General features: G+C 44.7%; 1 protein-coding gene across 2 annotated transcripts in view; it reads left to right on the top strand.

The window, feature by feature from the left end:
• The first annotated feature begins 561 nt into the window (after window positions 1–561).
• The window catches only part of PAH (phenylalanine hydroxylase), a 42,809-nt gene continuing 26,460 nt past the window's right edge, over window positions 562–16,910 (top strand). The window contains exons 1-3 of one of the 2 annotated variants that reach the window (XM_005435049.3): window positions 562–730; window positions 913–1,049; window positions 5,222–5,329. In XM_005435049.3, the coding sequence (XP_005435106.1) occupies window positions 1,008–1,049; window positions 5,222–5,329 (150 nt within the window). In that variant the 5' untranslated portion in view covers window positions 562–730; window positions 913–1,007. The remainder of the gene's footprint in view (window positions 731–912; window positions 1,050–5,221; window positions 5,330–16,910) is intronic. The other variant, XM_027799420.2, reaches the window with a different exon arrangement.

Raw genomic sequence — 16,910 nt, 5'->3', positions numbered from 1 at the left:
TTTTTTTCACACCTGCCCTCTAGTATTGGGCTACAGCTTTCCTTTATTCCCTCAAACCCTTTGGTGACTCTTTCTAAACTGAATCTGAGCTCTTTTATACCAATCCTTTACCAACCCTTTCCGAAATCTTGTATGTCCCCCACCCTGTTTCCCTTGTAGCTCTCCATAGCTGACACAATATACAAGCACACATACATCTTCTGTAGTTCTTTTGCATCCTCCTGCCCTCTAGCTCGGATTTATTCTTCCCTGCTCCTTTTCTTCCTTTACCTTCTTCCCTTTCTCCATGTCCAGACTCATATCACGGTGTGAGGTTCACGTAGCTAACTCCTGTCTCACACTTCCTTTACACTGGGTCTCTCTCTCCAATGTCTGGTGTGTGGAGAGATGTCACCTGCTCTCTGACCTCTTGGATGCAGCCCAAAAGGCCCTATTGAAGGCAAAAGGCTGTGCCACAGCCTTCACTGGCTTGTGTTTGGCATCCAAAGATCAGATCAGATCCTAGGGAACATCTGATCTCTGGTCACGTGGAGTGAGCCCTGAGGCAAAACCCACCTGACGCTGAACAGGCATCCAGCGATGGGAATGGACAAGGGGGGAGGCTGAGCTGAAGACGACATGTTGACGTGCAAAAATGAAAACAGCGGCTGGTGTTGATCAGGAGGAGGAAGGCTGTTAATTCAAAGCATGCTGCTCATCTACGTTGGGCGCAGATAGAAACAATATGTTGGTGAGCCACTGTGTGCTGGGGTGGGATCCGCAGGGGCTGGCTAGTGTGGAGCGGCTTGTCCATGTGCCAGGCGTGGGTGGGGGCGTGTAGGGAGAACGCCCCCTTGGCAGGGTGTCCAGGGGAGGGAGCTGGGGAAGGGGGGGAAGGGGATGGCTTTGCCTCACTTGCTCCACTTTAAATAGCTTTGCACCGTGCTCTGGCCACTCTAGTAGGGTCAGAAGGCTTCACCTGCAGCAGTGAAGGGTCCTCCCTGCGTGGGTGTCACTGTCTCCGCAACATGGATGCACAGCACTGCAAAACAAATGGCGACCCTTTCCAGGTAAGTGATGGGGTCTGTGCTTGCTGCCTCCCTCCTGCCCTCCGCCACGCTTGCCGATCTTGTCCCCCACTCTCTGAGAGGCTGTGTAACCCAGGATGGGAGGAAACATGCCTGTCTCAGTGCTTTGTGGTGCCTAGGTGCTGCCGTTCTCCCTCTTGGCAGACAGCATACTTCTCTGTTATTAATTGTGCTTACAAAAGTGCAGTGAGAATGAAATTAACACTGCAACAGTATCCTTGCGTATATGGCAAAGGGTAGCAGCGGCAGCGGCAGCAGCAGCAGCAGCAAAGACCAGCAGCTAATCAGAGGTGTTAAACCTATGTGATAAAAGCAAGCTGTCTTCCTTCTGTTAAGGGAAGGCAGCTGAACTTAATGTACTCTTCTGGGGGAGCTGTTTGTTAAATTCTGGAGCTCTGACATCCATCTTTTTTAATGTTTACTGACTGTCTTCGTAACCTTTGCTTTGGGAAATACAGGAAAGTCCTGGAGCCCGTGCCTTTTGATTACAGGCACTGTACTTACTGCAGGGGCAAATGATGTAACCTGAGGCCAGAATGGTTAATTATTAGGACCAAATTCTGTATGTACCTGTCCTATGCGATGCTGATGAAGCCAGAGACAAGCTGCAGAAGATGTGCAAAAATGAGCTTCAGGTACTGCAGGCCTTTCTAAGAGCGGAGCAGCGGAGAAAGCCTGGTTTCCTACTGCTTTGTGTGCTGAGGCTGAACTCCCATAATTCTCTAGGGTCTCACCTTGCTACTTTTGCAAGTTGTGTAATTGCTTGCTCCTAATGACATCTATGGGAGCTGAGCATCTAAATGCCTTAAGAAATCTGTCCTGGAAACTAGTTCTATTTTCAGAAGTAACTTAGAAATCTTACTTCATTTGAAATACCTCCCCAAGTCCTTTTTTTTTTCCCCTACTATTTTGTGTACCTTATAAATCTGGAATTTACAACACAGAGGTTAAAATTTTCTCTCACTGAAACTGCAAGAAGATCTTACTCTGGCTTCAATAGTGCTGGAATTCACTCTCCAGGGCTTTATCTAACCAGCTGAGGAGTGGATTAGAAGGCTGACAGGTCTGTGTTATTGACCTCCAATACTGTCACGTGTCAGAAAGGCAATATCAGTCTGTGTGTGAAGTGGTTAAAGATGCAGATTTGCATTGTGCTCAGGTAAACCCATCTTTGTACCTATACATAATCTATCTTTAATATTGTACTAGATCCAGGGATGGATGTTCATATTCATTAACTGGTTATTATTCTACCTTCTGGGGAAAAAAAAAAAAAAAGACTTGGAAGAAAATTAGAGCTTAATTTATTTCACACCACATTTGTAAATCACATATACATATCATATAGGCAATGTTTCAATGACAATGAAACAATTTGTTCAACTCTTAATCAGAATCACCGTAGTAACAGAACAGTAGAACTACCTCAGTGTTGCAATTCCTCTCTGTGTTGCAAACCAAGTAATTAGAATTAGAATTCAGAATGAATAAACTGTGATCAACAGAACTATGCACAGGTACTAGAAAAAGCTCAGCAACAAATGTGAGTGGTTGTGTGTATGTTGATGTGTATTGTGATGATGTGATATTATCTCCAGTGTATATGTTGATGTATATTGTCTCCAGTGTGTATTGATGCATATTGCCTTCATATATACTGCTGAGGACTGGGTACCAGGAAAACAATCATTTCGCTCTTCTTTCCCCTTGCAATGAAAGCTGTCATCTCTGCGGACAGACTCAGGCATGAACTGAAATTTATACAGAGATGTTCCAGTGAACTGAGTACATATGCAGATGTACAAGAAGTTAAGCAAGTATCGCTCGGTTTGCAGGATTAGTGCCTACTCCCTACTGCACTGCGTCTTACTTTTAAGCACCAACAAAAATCAATTTACAAGAGTGGGAAAATGAGTGAGGACAGATCAAAAGTGGCTGATGTCAACACATCAAGGCTAGTGACCAGTAAGAATCTATTGGGGTTGGAAAGTAGGTTTGTAAGTAATTTGGGGTAATCTCATGGTATAAAGAGATCAATTAACATTAGAATTACCTTGCAGGACTTGAACCATGCATTATATCCCCTGCAGGTCTCCAAACCACAAATTCTTCCTTTGTCATGCAGATTCAAGTCAACCTGCCATAGAAGTTGGTCCTCACAACATGCCTTGGCAAGAGTATTTTAAATACATAACTGCATGACTTTTAAATCAGTTTCAGTGCAGACCATGAAAACCAAATTCTCAGTCTGTCAGGCAGACCTTGATGTAGCACAGTTCTGTCCTTGAGATTAGTTTTGGTTGTGGTGGGGGAAAACAGAAGGGCAAAGCAATGCATGGATGGTATTGCAAATAACAGTTTGGGTTACACTACCATAAAATGTCTGGACTACTAACATTTGGTTTGCCTTTTGACAGGCTGCTGTCATTGTTTTCCCTTGTGGTTGCTTGAGGTGTGAATGGGTTTAATTTACACCAGCTGCCACATGGCTCCTGACTGCTTTTCTTATTGGTCTCCACCATATAAGAGCTGGGCTGGCTTTTGGGCTGTGTGAGGATTTGGGAGGTACAGAGATGTTGTGGGAAGTAGCACAGTCATTAGTTCCACTGGTGGAAAAAAAAAACTACCAAAAAAACCCCCACCCCAAAACCACAGTACCTCTACTACAGCTTGCGCTAGGGGTTCCCTATAAAGGTGGAAAACATTTGGATAACTTTTGCAACCTCTAGTAATAAAGCCAGATAGAAAAATCTGGTGTTAGTCTCTTCTGAGGTTAGCAGGACCCCAAAGACAGCCTGAAGAATTGGCAATTATTTATCTTGCAGAAGGTGGCAGTTCCTTATAATGCTGCTTCAGAAAATGTAATTCCACCAAGAACTTTATGGCTTCAGGGCAGCTGCATTTGCTTATTAATTTATCTGCTACAAAGGCTGTCTTTTTAAGGACAATATTTGGGATCAGCGACTTTGACTTGTATGTTAAATTAAGCAATAACTGTAATGAGGACAGGCTCTGACTAAAAATACAGATCTTCATGAAGAAAAAATGAATGGATACCTTGAGTCAAGTTTTGACCCTGGACTCGTACCTGACTGTGTTGCAGATGTCTGGTGTGATCTGTGAAACACCAACCAGGAGCAATTTGCCCGAGGCCAGTAGATGTTAAAAAAAACCCAGAAAATAAGGCATTAATGTGACTTCCAAAAGTTTGTGATGGTTGTGCATCAAATTTACTCTGACATCAGAACATTTAAATGATTCTGGAAATCTCAGCAAGCATGTAAGTGCTGCGTCAGGTACCCAGATAATTTTGAAAATCTGGCCCCACTCCAGGGCTGTTTCCTGTTTCTGAAGTGGTGAAATAGCTCTTCCCTACTTAACAGGCGTTTTGTGAAAAGAAACACATGTACTGACACATACTAAGAATTACATTCTGGTAATGAGAACCACGAAAATAATTAAAATAACCATTCTTCTTGCTTGGGAATACTGGAAAATGCCTTCTGGAATTTGCAGAGCAGAAAATCAATAAGAGAAAGGGAACAAACAGAAATGAAAACACATCTTGCTCTGAGTCTTTACTCACTGTGGGATTTAGGGAAGATCTAAATGTTTGCTCCAATATTCCCACCCCTCCCCCCCCTTTTTTTTTTAAATTTGTGGGGTGGGTTTGTTCGTTTGCTGTGGTATTATTTTGTTTTTACACCAACTTTCATATCCCTTTTATGAATACCACCTTACCTGGGGCTACCTGGAAGGTACAAGCAGAACTGAAGGGAAACAGATCCTCACCTGCATCTCTGCACAGAGCTCATCTACACAGCTCTGCTTAATCCTGAGTGTTAATGAAGAGAAGCCTGAGGGAAGGTCTTTGCACTGCAGCTGAAACCGAAGTGCAGAAATGTTTCCAGTCACCCCTGAGCCTGATACACTTGAGAGGTGAAGCAAGGCAGAGATGATACTAGACCATTGTCATGTCGTTTTTGACTACCCTACTCTGATTTCTGACAGCAACAGTTGCCTTGATTCCTACTTAAAGCAACTTTATACTCTCTTTACATGGCTGATGCCTTGTAAAAGGTAAGTGGAGCAAAGCAAAACTGACTCCTATGGTGAATGTAAATTTTTTTGTTGTTTGCTTTCTTTTCTTTCAGGAATCTATGTACATTGAAGAGTCCTCAAATAAAAATGGTGTGATTTCTTTGATTTTCTCTCTGAAAGAAGAAGTTGGGGCATTGGCTAAAGTTCTGCGCACATTTGAGGTAAATATTTTCCTTCAGGAGACGTGACCAGGTCTTTACAGTTTTGCACTGCAGCAACATTTGCTTAGGGTATTTGTGGTCATGTTTGTGATTCAATTTCATTGCCATAATGGGGGAAAGCAGCACGCATTTCTTTTCTGGGATTAAAATCCTTTAAAGTCTTGGAGCAGAAGTAGTCTTCTATAGTTAAAATTTGTTTTCAAACTTTTAAATTAAAACCTCTACTTTTAACTGATATGAGGTGGAAAAAAAATGCATTTTCTCCATTTAGGAAGGAAATACTCCACTGTAACTGCTCAAGTGAGAGGTAGAAGTGAGTTGGGCCATAACCTGAGACTGACATCTGAGTATGTAGATGTATATGTGTATAATGTATAGAAAGGCAAATATAACCTGCATAAGCTATGTGACTCATAGTGCACATGTTGCATGAAACATTTCTGTTGGGGGCAGCTATCACCCTCTTAGCCCCTGTACACCTCAGTAAATCTGATACAAATAAGCCCACCATCTCCTACCAGTGGTACTTCTGCAGAGGGGTTAGAGGGTACCTACACAACAGCATCAAAATGACAGCACTTTATTTACACCAAAAAGGGACTCAGCAATTTGTTGACTAATTTGAAAAACTTTTGGGAAAGCAAGGACCTTTTTACCTTTCAGGACATTGTGTGCCTATTCATTCTTGCAGAAATATTTCCCAGATGTCGTGGATCCTGTTTAAAAAGCACAAAATCCTTGCAATTCAGGGTGGTTGTGTTGCAACACAAACAACTGGGTACTCTATGCTCCCAAGTAAATACGCTGTTATATTGGGTTTGTGACATGTTTTTTTTTCTTTTTTAGAACATCATCATATAATAGTTGTGCCTGAAAGCAGCTTTTTCTATAGAACGCTGTAAAAAGTTGTGGCCTGCATACTTTCCATTAGTAAATTGAACTGACTAGGAAATGAAAAGTTTGTGTGCTATTACTACAAATGAAAAATGGTTATGAGTTACAGGACATATTTGATTCATTAAGATGAAGGGAAATTCATACCAACGGCAGCAGAGCTAGTTTAAATCTGTGAACTGACCACTGTAATGCAGTCCTGCAAAATGTCTGTATGTCAGTGGCGTGCATGTTTGTAAGTGAATTAGGGAGTCTGTTGATATTTTCTGGTTAAATATGTTGCTGTTTACTAACCAAGTTGCTATCAGCTGTAAAGGAAAATCTGCAGGGGAACTAGTATAGGAAGGAGAGTAACCGCCACTTCTTGGATGTGACTTTTATTACCTGAAAGCAGGTACCTAAACTAGACAGGCTCAGTCATGGTTTTCTCCAGTTACCCTGACGGCAAATGAGGGGATGGGGCTTAGCTGGCCCATGTCTGCACTGGTGGCTGGGTGGTTTCTCCTCTCAATGAAGCCAATTCTTTCTGTGCAAACATGCGGTCTCCCCCAGCACGAAGGCTTGACAAGGGACCTGGCATAGGTGTACTTATATCAGTTTTGCATGCTGTCGGCAATGTAGTAGGGAAATGGATGGGTGTCTGGAGGAAAGGGATGTAATAGTACAAGCCTGACCTGCAGCTTCAGTTCCTTAGAGCTGTCACTAGTGAATTCATGAGTGTTGGGGTGTGTAAACCAGAGCAGACCTTGGGCTGTTCTAACTCAGCACAAAGGACTTTGCCCCGTGTAAAGTGGTGTAGGACACACACATGCATGATGCGATAACCTCCACCTTTCCCCACCTGGCCCATAACCATGGTGCCTCAGAGACACAGACTTTGTGCTCAGTGACATCTGCAGCAGAGATGGGGAAGGTGGTGATATGTAGGTGAAGAGTGGGGACAAGGAGGAAGACCTCATGAGGAATTTTTCTTCTTGTACCCCTTACTGCTCAATAAAATCAACTGAGAGATGCAGGTTACCTACAGGAGTTAGTTCAGACTCTCTGTTGGTGGGCTTCTCTGGGCAGGGAGACCTCTCAGCTTGTCCCCAGGGTTTCTGTTGCTGGCTTGGTACTGACCCAGGGAAATGCACTAAGTTTGTCTCAGAGGGGCGGCACAGGGAGGAGATGTGGGGACAGCTGCTCTGGCCATTATTGCCTCACACAACCACATGAAATAGGAAAAAGAAAAACACAAAAACCACAAAATATGATCAGATTGTTCCCTGGAGTGGAACGGCCCTGCAGCTGTCAACTCCCATGAGGGCCAGACCTTGGGGTGTTTGGAGCCCCTCTGATCCTTGATGAGGCTGGGGGATGCCCAGGCTGTTGGGGTCTCTCTGGGCAGTTGCATGTGGGAATGCAGGCAGAGAGCACAGCTCAACCCTTTCCTCCTCCCAGCTTGTGCTTTGGAGTGATCAAGGGACGGTGCCTCCAGCACTGGCTTTGAGGTTTTTGCCTCTCTAGCCAACCTATAAAACTATGCTGGAGATGAAGGGGAGAGGAGGAGGGGTGAGCGAGCTGAAAATGTGAAAGTCTTGAAAATAAATCCTCTCTCAAAACAGGGAAGAAAACGTGGAAGCAAGAGTCAGACTGAGAAATAGGGAATTGAAGGGAAGCCTAAAGAAAGGAGAGATCTCATGATGCCATCAGCAGCCAGGCTGCCTTTCTGTAAAGGAGGTGTCTGTGTGGACCTGGGGAGATTCATCCCTTCCTTGCTTTAAGAACTGGAGAAAAAAAATTCTGTTACTCCGGGAGGGCTATTCAGTCACTCTTGTGTCTGTGCCTGGGCAGAGCAGTTCCTCACTCCCAGATTCACATCCTGCCCACACCCTACTTCTGTCCTGGGGTGAAACTTGGCTAGGAATTACCCCCCAACATGGTTTGATCTCCATGGGAAACAAGAGCCCAAAGGGAGCTGCGCTGTGCTCCAGCCTCACCCTGCATCTGGATAACAGGAGGTCCAGGACTGCTCATTCACCAAGCACTACAGCTGCTCCCCAGTCCAGATGTAATCTAGACTCACCTAGGAAGCAGACTTCCTAGGGAGGGAAGTAGTGGCCAAACTCAGCACAGATGAACTGAGTAATTCATGATGACATTCATGATAAATGAAGTCCCCACTGTGGGCCAGGATGGACTGAAGGTAGGAGAGCCGCATATCCAGGTAGGTGAGTGCACAAGCCAGTAGCTACCAAGAGAGAGCTCACGGCACAGAATTACATCCTGTAACTGAGACACCAAGTTTAAGAGGATTTCAATGTGTTTTGGGGAAACATTAATGTTTGTCCTACTCAGATATCCCTCAGGGTTGCTCATGCAGTTGTCAGAGTGCTGCATGCTTGCATATTTGTTTTTTGCTCCAAGACCCAAACTCTTTTCTGTTCATGTCCCAGTTGCACACAGATATGTGGCTACAGTGACAACTGCTGTTTTTCCTGTGTAGCTTGAAGGCTTTTTTTCTGAGCAGTCTCCTTTATGTACTCAGCTCCTTCTATCTGCTGTCTTTATGTCTAAAATGTACTTGATTATATTCACTTTTTTCTTATGTTTACTTTTGGTTTATATTCTAATACATTTCGGTGATGGGCCAGTGCACAATGTCCAAAAAGAGCAAGCAGTCTGTATGGAAGAAGGACTGGACCCTCAGAAGGACAGGCACATATTTAAAGAAAAGCTACATGACTCTTTAAGCTGAAAGCATTTCTGCCTCTAAAAGCAAACCCATACTATGTCTATGGAAGGGTTCAATGTCCACTTCGGGTAGGAGGAGAGTTCTTTCCCAGCTTCACACACAAATAAGCAGCACTCAGGAATACACCCCCAAACACCAGACCTCAGCAGGCTCTTAAGCTCTTCTGACCCCTGGCTCTTGTCCCTGCTCTGTTTTGCAAATCCTTGCCTGGCTGCATCTATCTGCCCTTTCTGGACTGCTCTGTACTCAGGGTGCCTTATGCCACTGCTGACATTACAGTCTCTGCAGTCCCTTCTCCACCTTCCCTGTGGAAAGGCAGTTTCTGCAGGGCCATAATCACGCTCTGACATGTATTGTAATGTAATGGCAGCTCAATTATGCCCAGCAATAAGCAGGTTGTTAAAAATGAATCCATTTTGCTTCCACACTAGCTGCTCTGTGTGTTTATTGGAACGTGGTAAAGATTCAATTTCTGCTTATCAAACCAAATTTTTTTGCTCTTGAAAAGCCTATTTGTCCATAATCTTTATCTGTTCTAGTAAGCGTACAGCTTCCTTATGAGTTCTGCTTGGGCAACACCTCTGTCCTGACTGCAGGCTTGAGGGTGGCTGTAGAGACAGCATAAACCCACCAGCAGAGTCTTTACGCCAACTTCATTTTAATAGGACCCACTGTACACTAAGGCAGTGCTTGGTGCAGGCATATGCTGTTTGCTTGTCTCATGCTATTACAGAAGATGATAGCTGGGAAGCCAAAACTCGAGTAAATACCTTGGTCTGAGAGAGAACATTACACATATGTAAAATATCATGCTTAAAATCAAGAAGACAGAATAGTCATTGTGGAATTGTGGGGGGTTTTGATTCACTGGACACATAAAAAAGTTACAGAGTGTAAGTTCAGGTCAGAAAAAGACAGAAATCTTCCAGGTTTTTTATCAAAACCAAAGAAGCAAAGCAGAACATTTTGGGTTAACCCAAGTGTTACACTTGATGGGAATGTTTATTTTTCTCTGTAGTGATAGAAGCCTATTGAAACAGGCATCACTTTTTTTAAACAACAGCAAAGTTCATTTTGAAACAAAAAAAGTGGGGAAAAAAATTTGTCCCCCCCTCAAATGCTGTCATTTCCAAAGTTAAATTCATCATTACAAATATCAGAACTAAACTTTCAATATGTAAAAAGGATAGCACTCAGTTATGATTGAAATTTTTCCACATGAATTTGTGAATAATCTCCTCTGAAGTTCTTTTCCTGATGGATTTACAAGTAGTAGGAGACCTATCAGCTGCAGTATATGGCAAACATAAAGTTGGTATATATTACAAGTTTGCTCAAATCATTCTCAGAGAGGAGCCTTCCATCTTCTCTTCACTGTTGCGACCTTCTCAAATACAGAGCAGGACTTCAGTACAAGGTCCAGCATCAGTGGCTTACTTATAGTGTGTAGGGTTCTAGCTCAAAAACAATCCCATCAATTTGCACTGAGTAGTACTCTGGCTTCCAGAGTAAGTTACTGCTCTGTGGGACCAAATTGCTGCTCCATGGGAGGTCTGGATGGGAGTAACAGGCTGTGCTACATGAGACCCTGCATTTTCAGAGCCAGCCAAAATGACTGTGCTCTTTTTCTGTTTAGGAGCTTACTTTATTCAACAGAAGTTCAAAGTAACTGTTATCTTTTTGTCCCTTGGGAAGGTATTGGCTCTGCAGTGTTTTGGGTTGTTTCCAAATGAGGAGAAGCGAGCAGTCACTTTGGCCAGGGGGTGTGTTGGAGGTGCCTGCAGCGATAGGTGAACCGCCCAGGCATGCCTCTGCCAAGAGACTTGTTTTTGTCATCATAGTATGGATATGCACAGCTGCAATCATTTTACTATACCTGAACTCACTGTCCCAAGTCCATGTCCTTGGTCTGAGCTCTCCTCTTTCCAGGGCCAGGAGAGCAGGACTCCTTGATCTAGTAAACCAACATGAGTTTAAAGAGAGACATGCCCTCTCGCTAGGTGCTTGCACAGTGCAACATGTTGTCACATATGCTTTTTGCTCCATGTTTTGTGGCTAGATTGTGCTGAATGCTTTGTACTAAAATTCGAGGTTGGAGGAGAAGTGCAGAGTGATGGACCCAGGGGATACTCCAGCGCCAGCTTTCCTCTGGAGCTGTTTGCTGGCAGAGGCCAGCTCTGGGTCCCTTTGCCTCGGTGAGCTTGTCATGTGAGGAATACCCTAGCATATGTGAAGGAGAAGATGAGGAAGGTCTGTCTTCAGCTGAGAAGCAGGCCCTTGGACAGTAAAGCTGAACCAGATGACTGCCTTTGCCTTTACCTTAGGAAACCATGGCTGACGACGTCGCCATAACATCCTAATTTCCCCCAACCTGCGAAAATGGGGCACTGGGTTTCTACTTGTGTTTCTGAAAGCATTCTCCTTCAGGAAGCCCTCAACTAGCCCATGGCAAAAAGAACATGTCACTTTTTTTTTTTTTTGTGTGTGTGTGTCAGGAATGTGCAAGTAAATCCTTGTGTATTTCAAGTTGGGAGAACACAAGTTCTCACTAAAGATTGATTAGCAGCACTGTAATAGTTCTTCATCTGGTAGCAATGTGGGATCTCCTGGTGAAGCCAAACTTACTTAACAACAACAGTCACGAAAACAAGCTGCAGATGGATTTCACAGCTGTACTTAATTTTAGCAGCCATATACAGGAGTATTTAGTAACATGTAAACAGAAGGGCATATGAATGCCACGGGAAGTAGTAGCCCATAACAGTCCCAGAACATATCTATCCCCACTGAAAGCTCCCCCTTGCAGCTATGAAAACACAACTTTTCCAATGATCAGGCCATTAAAGTCTCCGAGGGGACTAAATTCTCTTGGCAGTGATGTCTACAAGACTGCCAACATAGTGTAACACCAGGCTGGTTTGATCCTGCTGTGTGGGGCAGCTGCAGTGCAGAAGATGCTCAGTCAGGATGGCATAACTGGAATAACCTGGAGAAGAGGCTGGAGCTGCTTCACGGCCTCTGTGAGCAAGCGAAGGCTGGGATCCAGCACTGTGCGGTAAGGCAGGCAGGGAGGTGGGCAATCGTCTCCTGTGTCTGTCATTGCCTCAGTTGTAAACCGATACCTGTATCTCTAACCCCTGTCATTCAAAAATCATGATGTACACAAAATGGACCTAGTTCTAACTTGTTTTTTGAGCTCTGAGAACATGTCTGGAGACTTCTTTCTCTAATGGGAGTGATAGAGATACAGTTAACTTGAATATTCAAATAACGGAAGCTGAGGTCTTTCACCCCCAGAAGTGGAGGTTTTAAGAAAAAACCCAAGAAATTCAGAGTGACTTCTGCTGACTTCAAGGGATATGGCACTACTGTACCCCTGTGATCTCCATCAGGTATTACAACTAATGCTACCCTTAGTCCTCAAGGCAAAATCCATCCTGAATTGTTAATACTTGCTAAGAAGTATATTAGAAGTGGTCTAGTACGCTGCTTTGAAATAAATGCAGGGTGAACAGCTACCCCTCCTCTACCAACACAGAAGGAGACCAGAAGATATGTAGTTGTATGATAGGATGTGTCCACATAGGAGAGACTCAACCTCTCTGCAGGTCATAAACCTGAGGAGAAGTAGGGAAGCACCAACCTGCTGCAAGTTCTTTGCAACTGCAACGGATAATGGGATGAATTCAGCAAAGGCATGTTTAAACTCAAGCCACGGGCTCAGCTGATTCCTACCAGCCGTAAAATAGGGAAGGCAGAAGAGACCAATGTTCAAGTGTGTACCCAGCCTCAAACATCTGACAGCCCAGACATTCCAAAACCAGTTAGTTTAGGAGTTAGGTTCTATCGATAAAAAATAGCTCAGAAATCATGAAGTCCCATTGAAAAAAATACAGAACTTTTGTTAGCTGTCTTTTGAGAGCATACATTGTCAAGATTTCAATCTCTACTAAAAAAGGGGGATTGAAAACTGCTCAAATTAAACAATTAACCCCCCAAAGCCCCTGGTTTCCTTTCTCAGGTAACCGTTTTTCTTGAGAACTTTGAGCTTTAAATAAAGCATTGACCGCTGTGAGAAACCTGATGCAATTGCAAGAGCTGGCAATACTGAGGATACAAAAAAGTTTTGAACAATGTGACACTATGAAGATTAGACACTAGATGGAGCAGTCGGACTAGAATGAAATAGAGATTTGTAAAGCAACTCCAGTAACAGCCACTGTAAATATTTTGAAATCAGGGACTTAGTAGCAAGACACAGCATATGAGAGCATGTTTCTCCAGGAGGTGGATGTATGCTGCTGAATTCTTGCTTTGAAAACAGTCACCAGAAGGGTTCTCCCTTCAGCTTCTCTGCTGTGAGGTCCTGAAGCTTTGGCACAAAGAGGTAACAGCTTGGCTCTTGCGTGTTGCTGAGCCACAGCCACCCCTCAAAGAAACAGTAAACCAGCTTCACACTCTGTGAGAAGCTGTTCTGCTTATCTCAGGTCTAAGAAAGGAGGTGACTCTCTCCACAAGCTTCTTTCTCCCTATCTTCTTTTTTCTTTTCCCCTTCCTATTTTCTCTTAGATTGTGGCAATGCTTTGGGAGGCATTGCTGCTCCCACTGCCTTAAGCATGTCGTGCCCTCCCTGCAGCCTGTCTCTTGGTTCCCAGCCCATCGTTCCTGCCATTTCTGGGCAGTGCTGTTTGTGCAGCTGCTTACTAAGCCAGGTTGGAGAGCTGTTACAGCATGAAAGTCAACTGGCCAAAAAAAAAAAAAAAAAAAGGATATGGTTGAGGTACCTGTGTGATCTCGCAGACAAGTCTGGCATCTCCAGGAGAGGGATGCTGGGCCAGGGATGAAGACTTGTGGGTGGGGGAGGGAAGCAGGGGATAATGGCCACTGAAGAGATGTCCTGTTATCGCAGTCTCTGCAAGATGTAGAAAGCCCAGTCAGGGCCCAGGACCCCATTTCCTGGGGTGAATCTACACAAAGAAAGGGTACAACACCCCAACATACCAGTGCAAGGTGCAAGTAAAGCAGCACCTAAGCATGCCTGAGCTGAGCCTTTGACAGGGGAGGTTTAACAGCCACTCTCCGCCTCTGCAAGTGGCTACGCAGAGCAGCCGCAGGGCCCTGGGCTCCAGGTGCCAGCCCCATGTCACCACACTGCTCTCGGTGACAGGGCCAAAAGGGGCTGGCAGCCCCCTGCGCCTGCTGCCTGTCAAAAACCTCCCAGCCCGAGTCAACTGAACTGGCAGCTCCAGGCTGCCCCACCTCCCAGCGCCTCACCGAGCGGAGGGTACAATATGTGGTCTGTTTGTGAAATGGGGCTTTGGAGGCCTAAAACAAATTGTCCTTGGGGCCCAGGACAGTGGCGGCCATTCTCTCCCCCAGACAGCCCTGTGAGGACAGTATCTTTCAAGAGCAGCAGTTGGTGAATGCGCTTTTGACCTTTTCAACTTATTGTATTGGTATCTAGCCAAACAATTTGAGTTCATCTGTAGCGTGCGGCACTCAGGAAACAGGGGAATGACATGCATTCTGCTTCCTACCAAGAAATAAACTGCCCATTGTGGTAGAGTGAATGAGGCCTTTGCGGCTGATGGCCAGATGCCCCCTTGCACTGCGCAAGCACCGAGAGGAGCAAAGAAAACCTTAAAGGGCTTGAGAAGCTCAAACTAGAGGGAGGTACAGAAGAAAAGACTCCCTCTTTTTCCCCTGTAGGTCACAAGTAGATCCTCATGGTGTTTCGTCATGGATGAAAACCTGACCCCACTGCAGCAGCCGGTTTGACACTCACACCAGCAGAACCATCATTTTACCCCATGTAGTTTGGGGTCTTAAGCCTGAAAGCAGCAAATCAAAAGCTTCTCCAGGGCTGCTGAACACTGTGTGTCAGCTCCTCTGACTTTTCTGCAGTTTTGCTTCAGGCCCAATTTTCCTCCAGGGGTTTGTCTATTCCTCCCATCTCCTGAGGACCACAGACCTGGTCATGGTGTGCCATGGCCACAGCTCCAGTATGAGCCTGACAGGAATGTCAGGTGGTAAAGTCACCATCAACAACTGAAATCTGTTTAAAAGGTTTTTCTCAAAAAAAGAAAAAAAGGTAATATTTTCATATCAAATTATAGTGTAGAGGAATGAAGGCAGTGGGTTGATTAGAATTGATATTATGCAGCTGTGGCCTTGCCTGGAAGGCAGTGGGTTGATTGACATGGATGATGTGCAGCTGTAGCTCGTTTCTGCTAAGTAGTTAAATAGCCCTGAGGATGGTGGGAGAGGTGGCTGGATGGAGGAGGAGCAGTGTGGTCTGGCCTCTGGATGAAGAAGAAACAGCATGGACGGTAGAACTTGACCCAATGGTAAAAGCCTGTTGCAGCCTACTAGTTTGACTGTTGCAACAGCCAGTATGTAGGGACAGTTAAGGAGAGGCAAGGTGGTGAGAGTAGGATTTTTTTTTGTGCTTATGTGAGGATGCTAGGAAGGCATGCAGTGGCTTTGTCCCAAAGATAACAAGAAGTTATTCCAGAGACCTGAATGCAAGTTCTTTCAGTGTGGAGGAAAGGCAAATATAGAGCCCAATTGCTCGGATATTGCACCAACGTATGTGTTTGCCCTAAAGACAGGGTAGTCTCAGATGGTAAAAAGACTGGAGGAAGTGGCATGCTGGCAATACCTGCCAATGCAACCACTCTAATTGGCATGTTCCTTTGGTCTGGGACTTCTCTAAGCTCTGAGGGCCCAACAATGCTCTTTGTGTGTCAGATGAAAAGAGCTGGTGAAAGTTTCACATGAATTCTGTGATGGTTGGACATGGAGCCCAAATCTTAGTTTTGCCAGATTAGTGCCTGATCTTTCTTTCCTTTATAGCAGCCATAAGGAACAGACGGTGGAAGTGTTGGCTATTTCAAGCCAACCCTGGCTGTCTTTTGTATGGCCTCAAAAGCTGGAATCACTAAAAGAAGGTATTAAGAAGGCCACAGCTGCATATTATCAATGCTAGTCAACCTACTGCCTTCGTTCCTCTATGTTACAATGCTCAAGAAAATATTTGAGTTCAGCTAAACTGAGGTAGATTTTCATGGACTTGTGTTTAAGTAACTGGAAAAATAGCATTTTTAGCTACTTGTGGCTTTACACATTGGCATGGTGGCATGTCTGAGTTCAGGTACCCACTGGCCATAGTCATCACGACCATAGTTGCCAATGATCCCTTCCTTCAGACCTAGGAGGCACTGCTGCTACTGAGTGAAGATCCTTGGTGAGACGGAATTTAAATTTCTGTGCTAAAGAAAAAACTCCTTTGCTGTGAGAGTGACCAGACTCTGCAGCAGTTGCCCAGAGAGGTTGTGGAGTCTCCATCTGTGGGGATACTCAAAACTTGACTAGACACTGTCCTGAGCAATCTGCTCCAGCAGACCCTGCTTGAGCAGGCTGTTGGGCTAGGTGATCTCTGGAGGCCCCATTCAACCTCAGCAGCTCTGTGATCCTGTGATTTAAAATACCCATGTTTTTATTTTCACAAACCTGAGCTGCCCTTTTGGTGTAGATTCACGTTTCCCATTGGATCTCTGCCCAATACCTGCTTACAGCCCTGGAGACTGTGCAGTAGCTTGGCAGAATCTTATCTCACAGGGTGGCCAGCTGCTTGCTTTTCCAACCTCCTTTCAAGATGTTCATAAATACAGCATTCACTTTCTCCTGAGAGGGTTCTCTGCAGGTGGAACACCTACTTCCCATGTAGATCCTGGGGAAATGTTCTTGTCCACACAGAGAAGCTCCCGTTATGTACTTGTGGTACTGGAGTCACGATTTACAATACAAAGCCTGTTTACAACTTGTATTCTGCTGTCCACCTTTTTCAAAGGCTTGTGTGGTGCATAGTCTTTACGCTGGTGTTCTGTACGAGGATGAATGTCGCATCCTTTCTTCCTTTTTGTCTCTCTCCCTGCTATCAAAGTCCTCAGT

Source organism: Falco cherrug, chromosome 5 (assembly GCF_023634085.1).
Source record: "Falco cherrug isolate bFalChe1 chromosome 5, bFalChe1.pri, whole genome shotgun sequence".
In the NCBI taxonomy this organism is placed as follows: domain Eukaryota; kingdom Metazoa; phylum Chordata; class Aves; order Falconiformes; family Falconidae; genus Falco; species Falco cherrug.
This window is presented reverse-complemented; position numbering and strand designations above follow the sequence as displayed.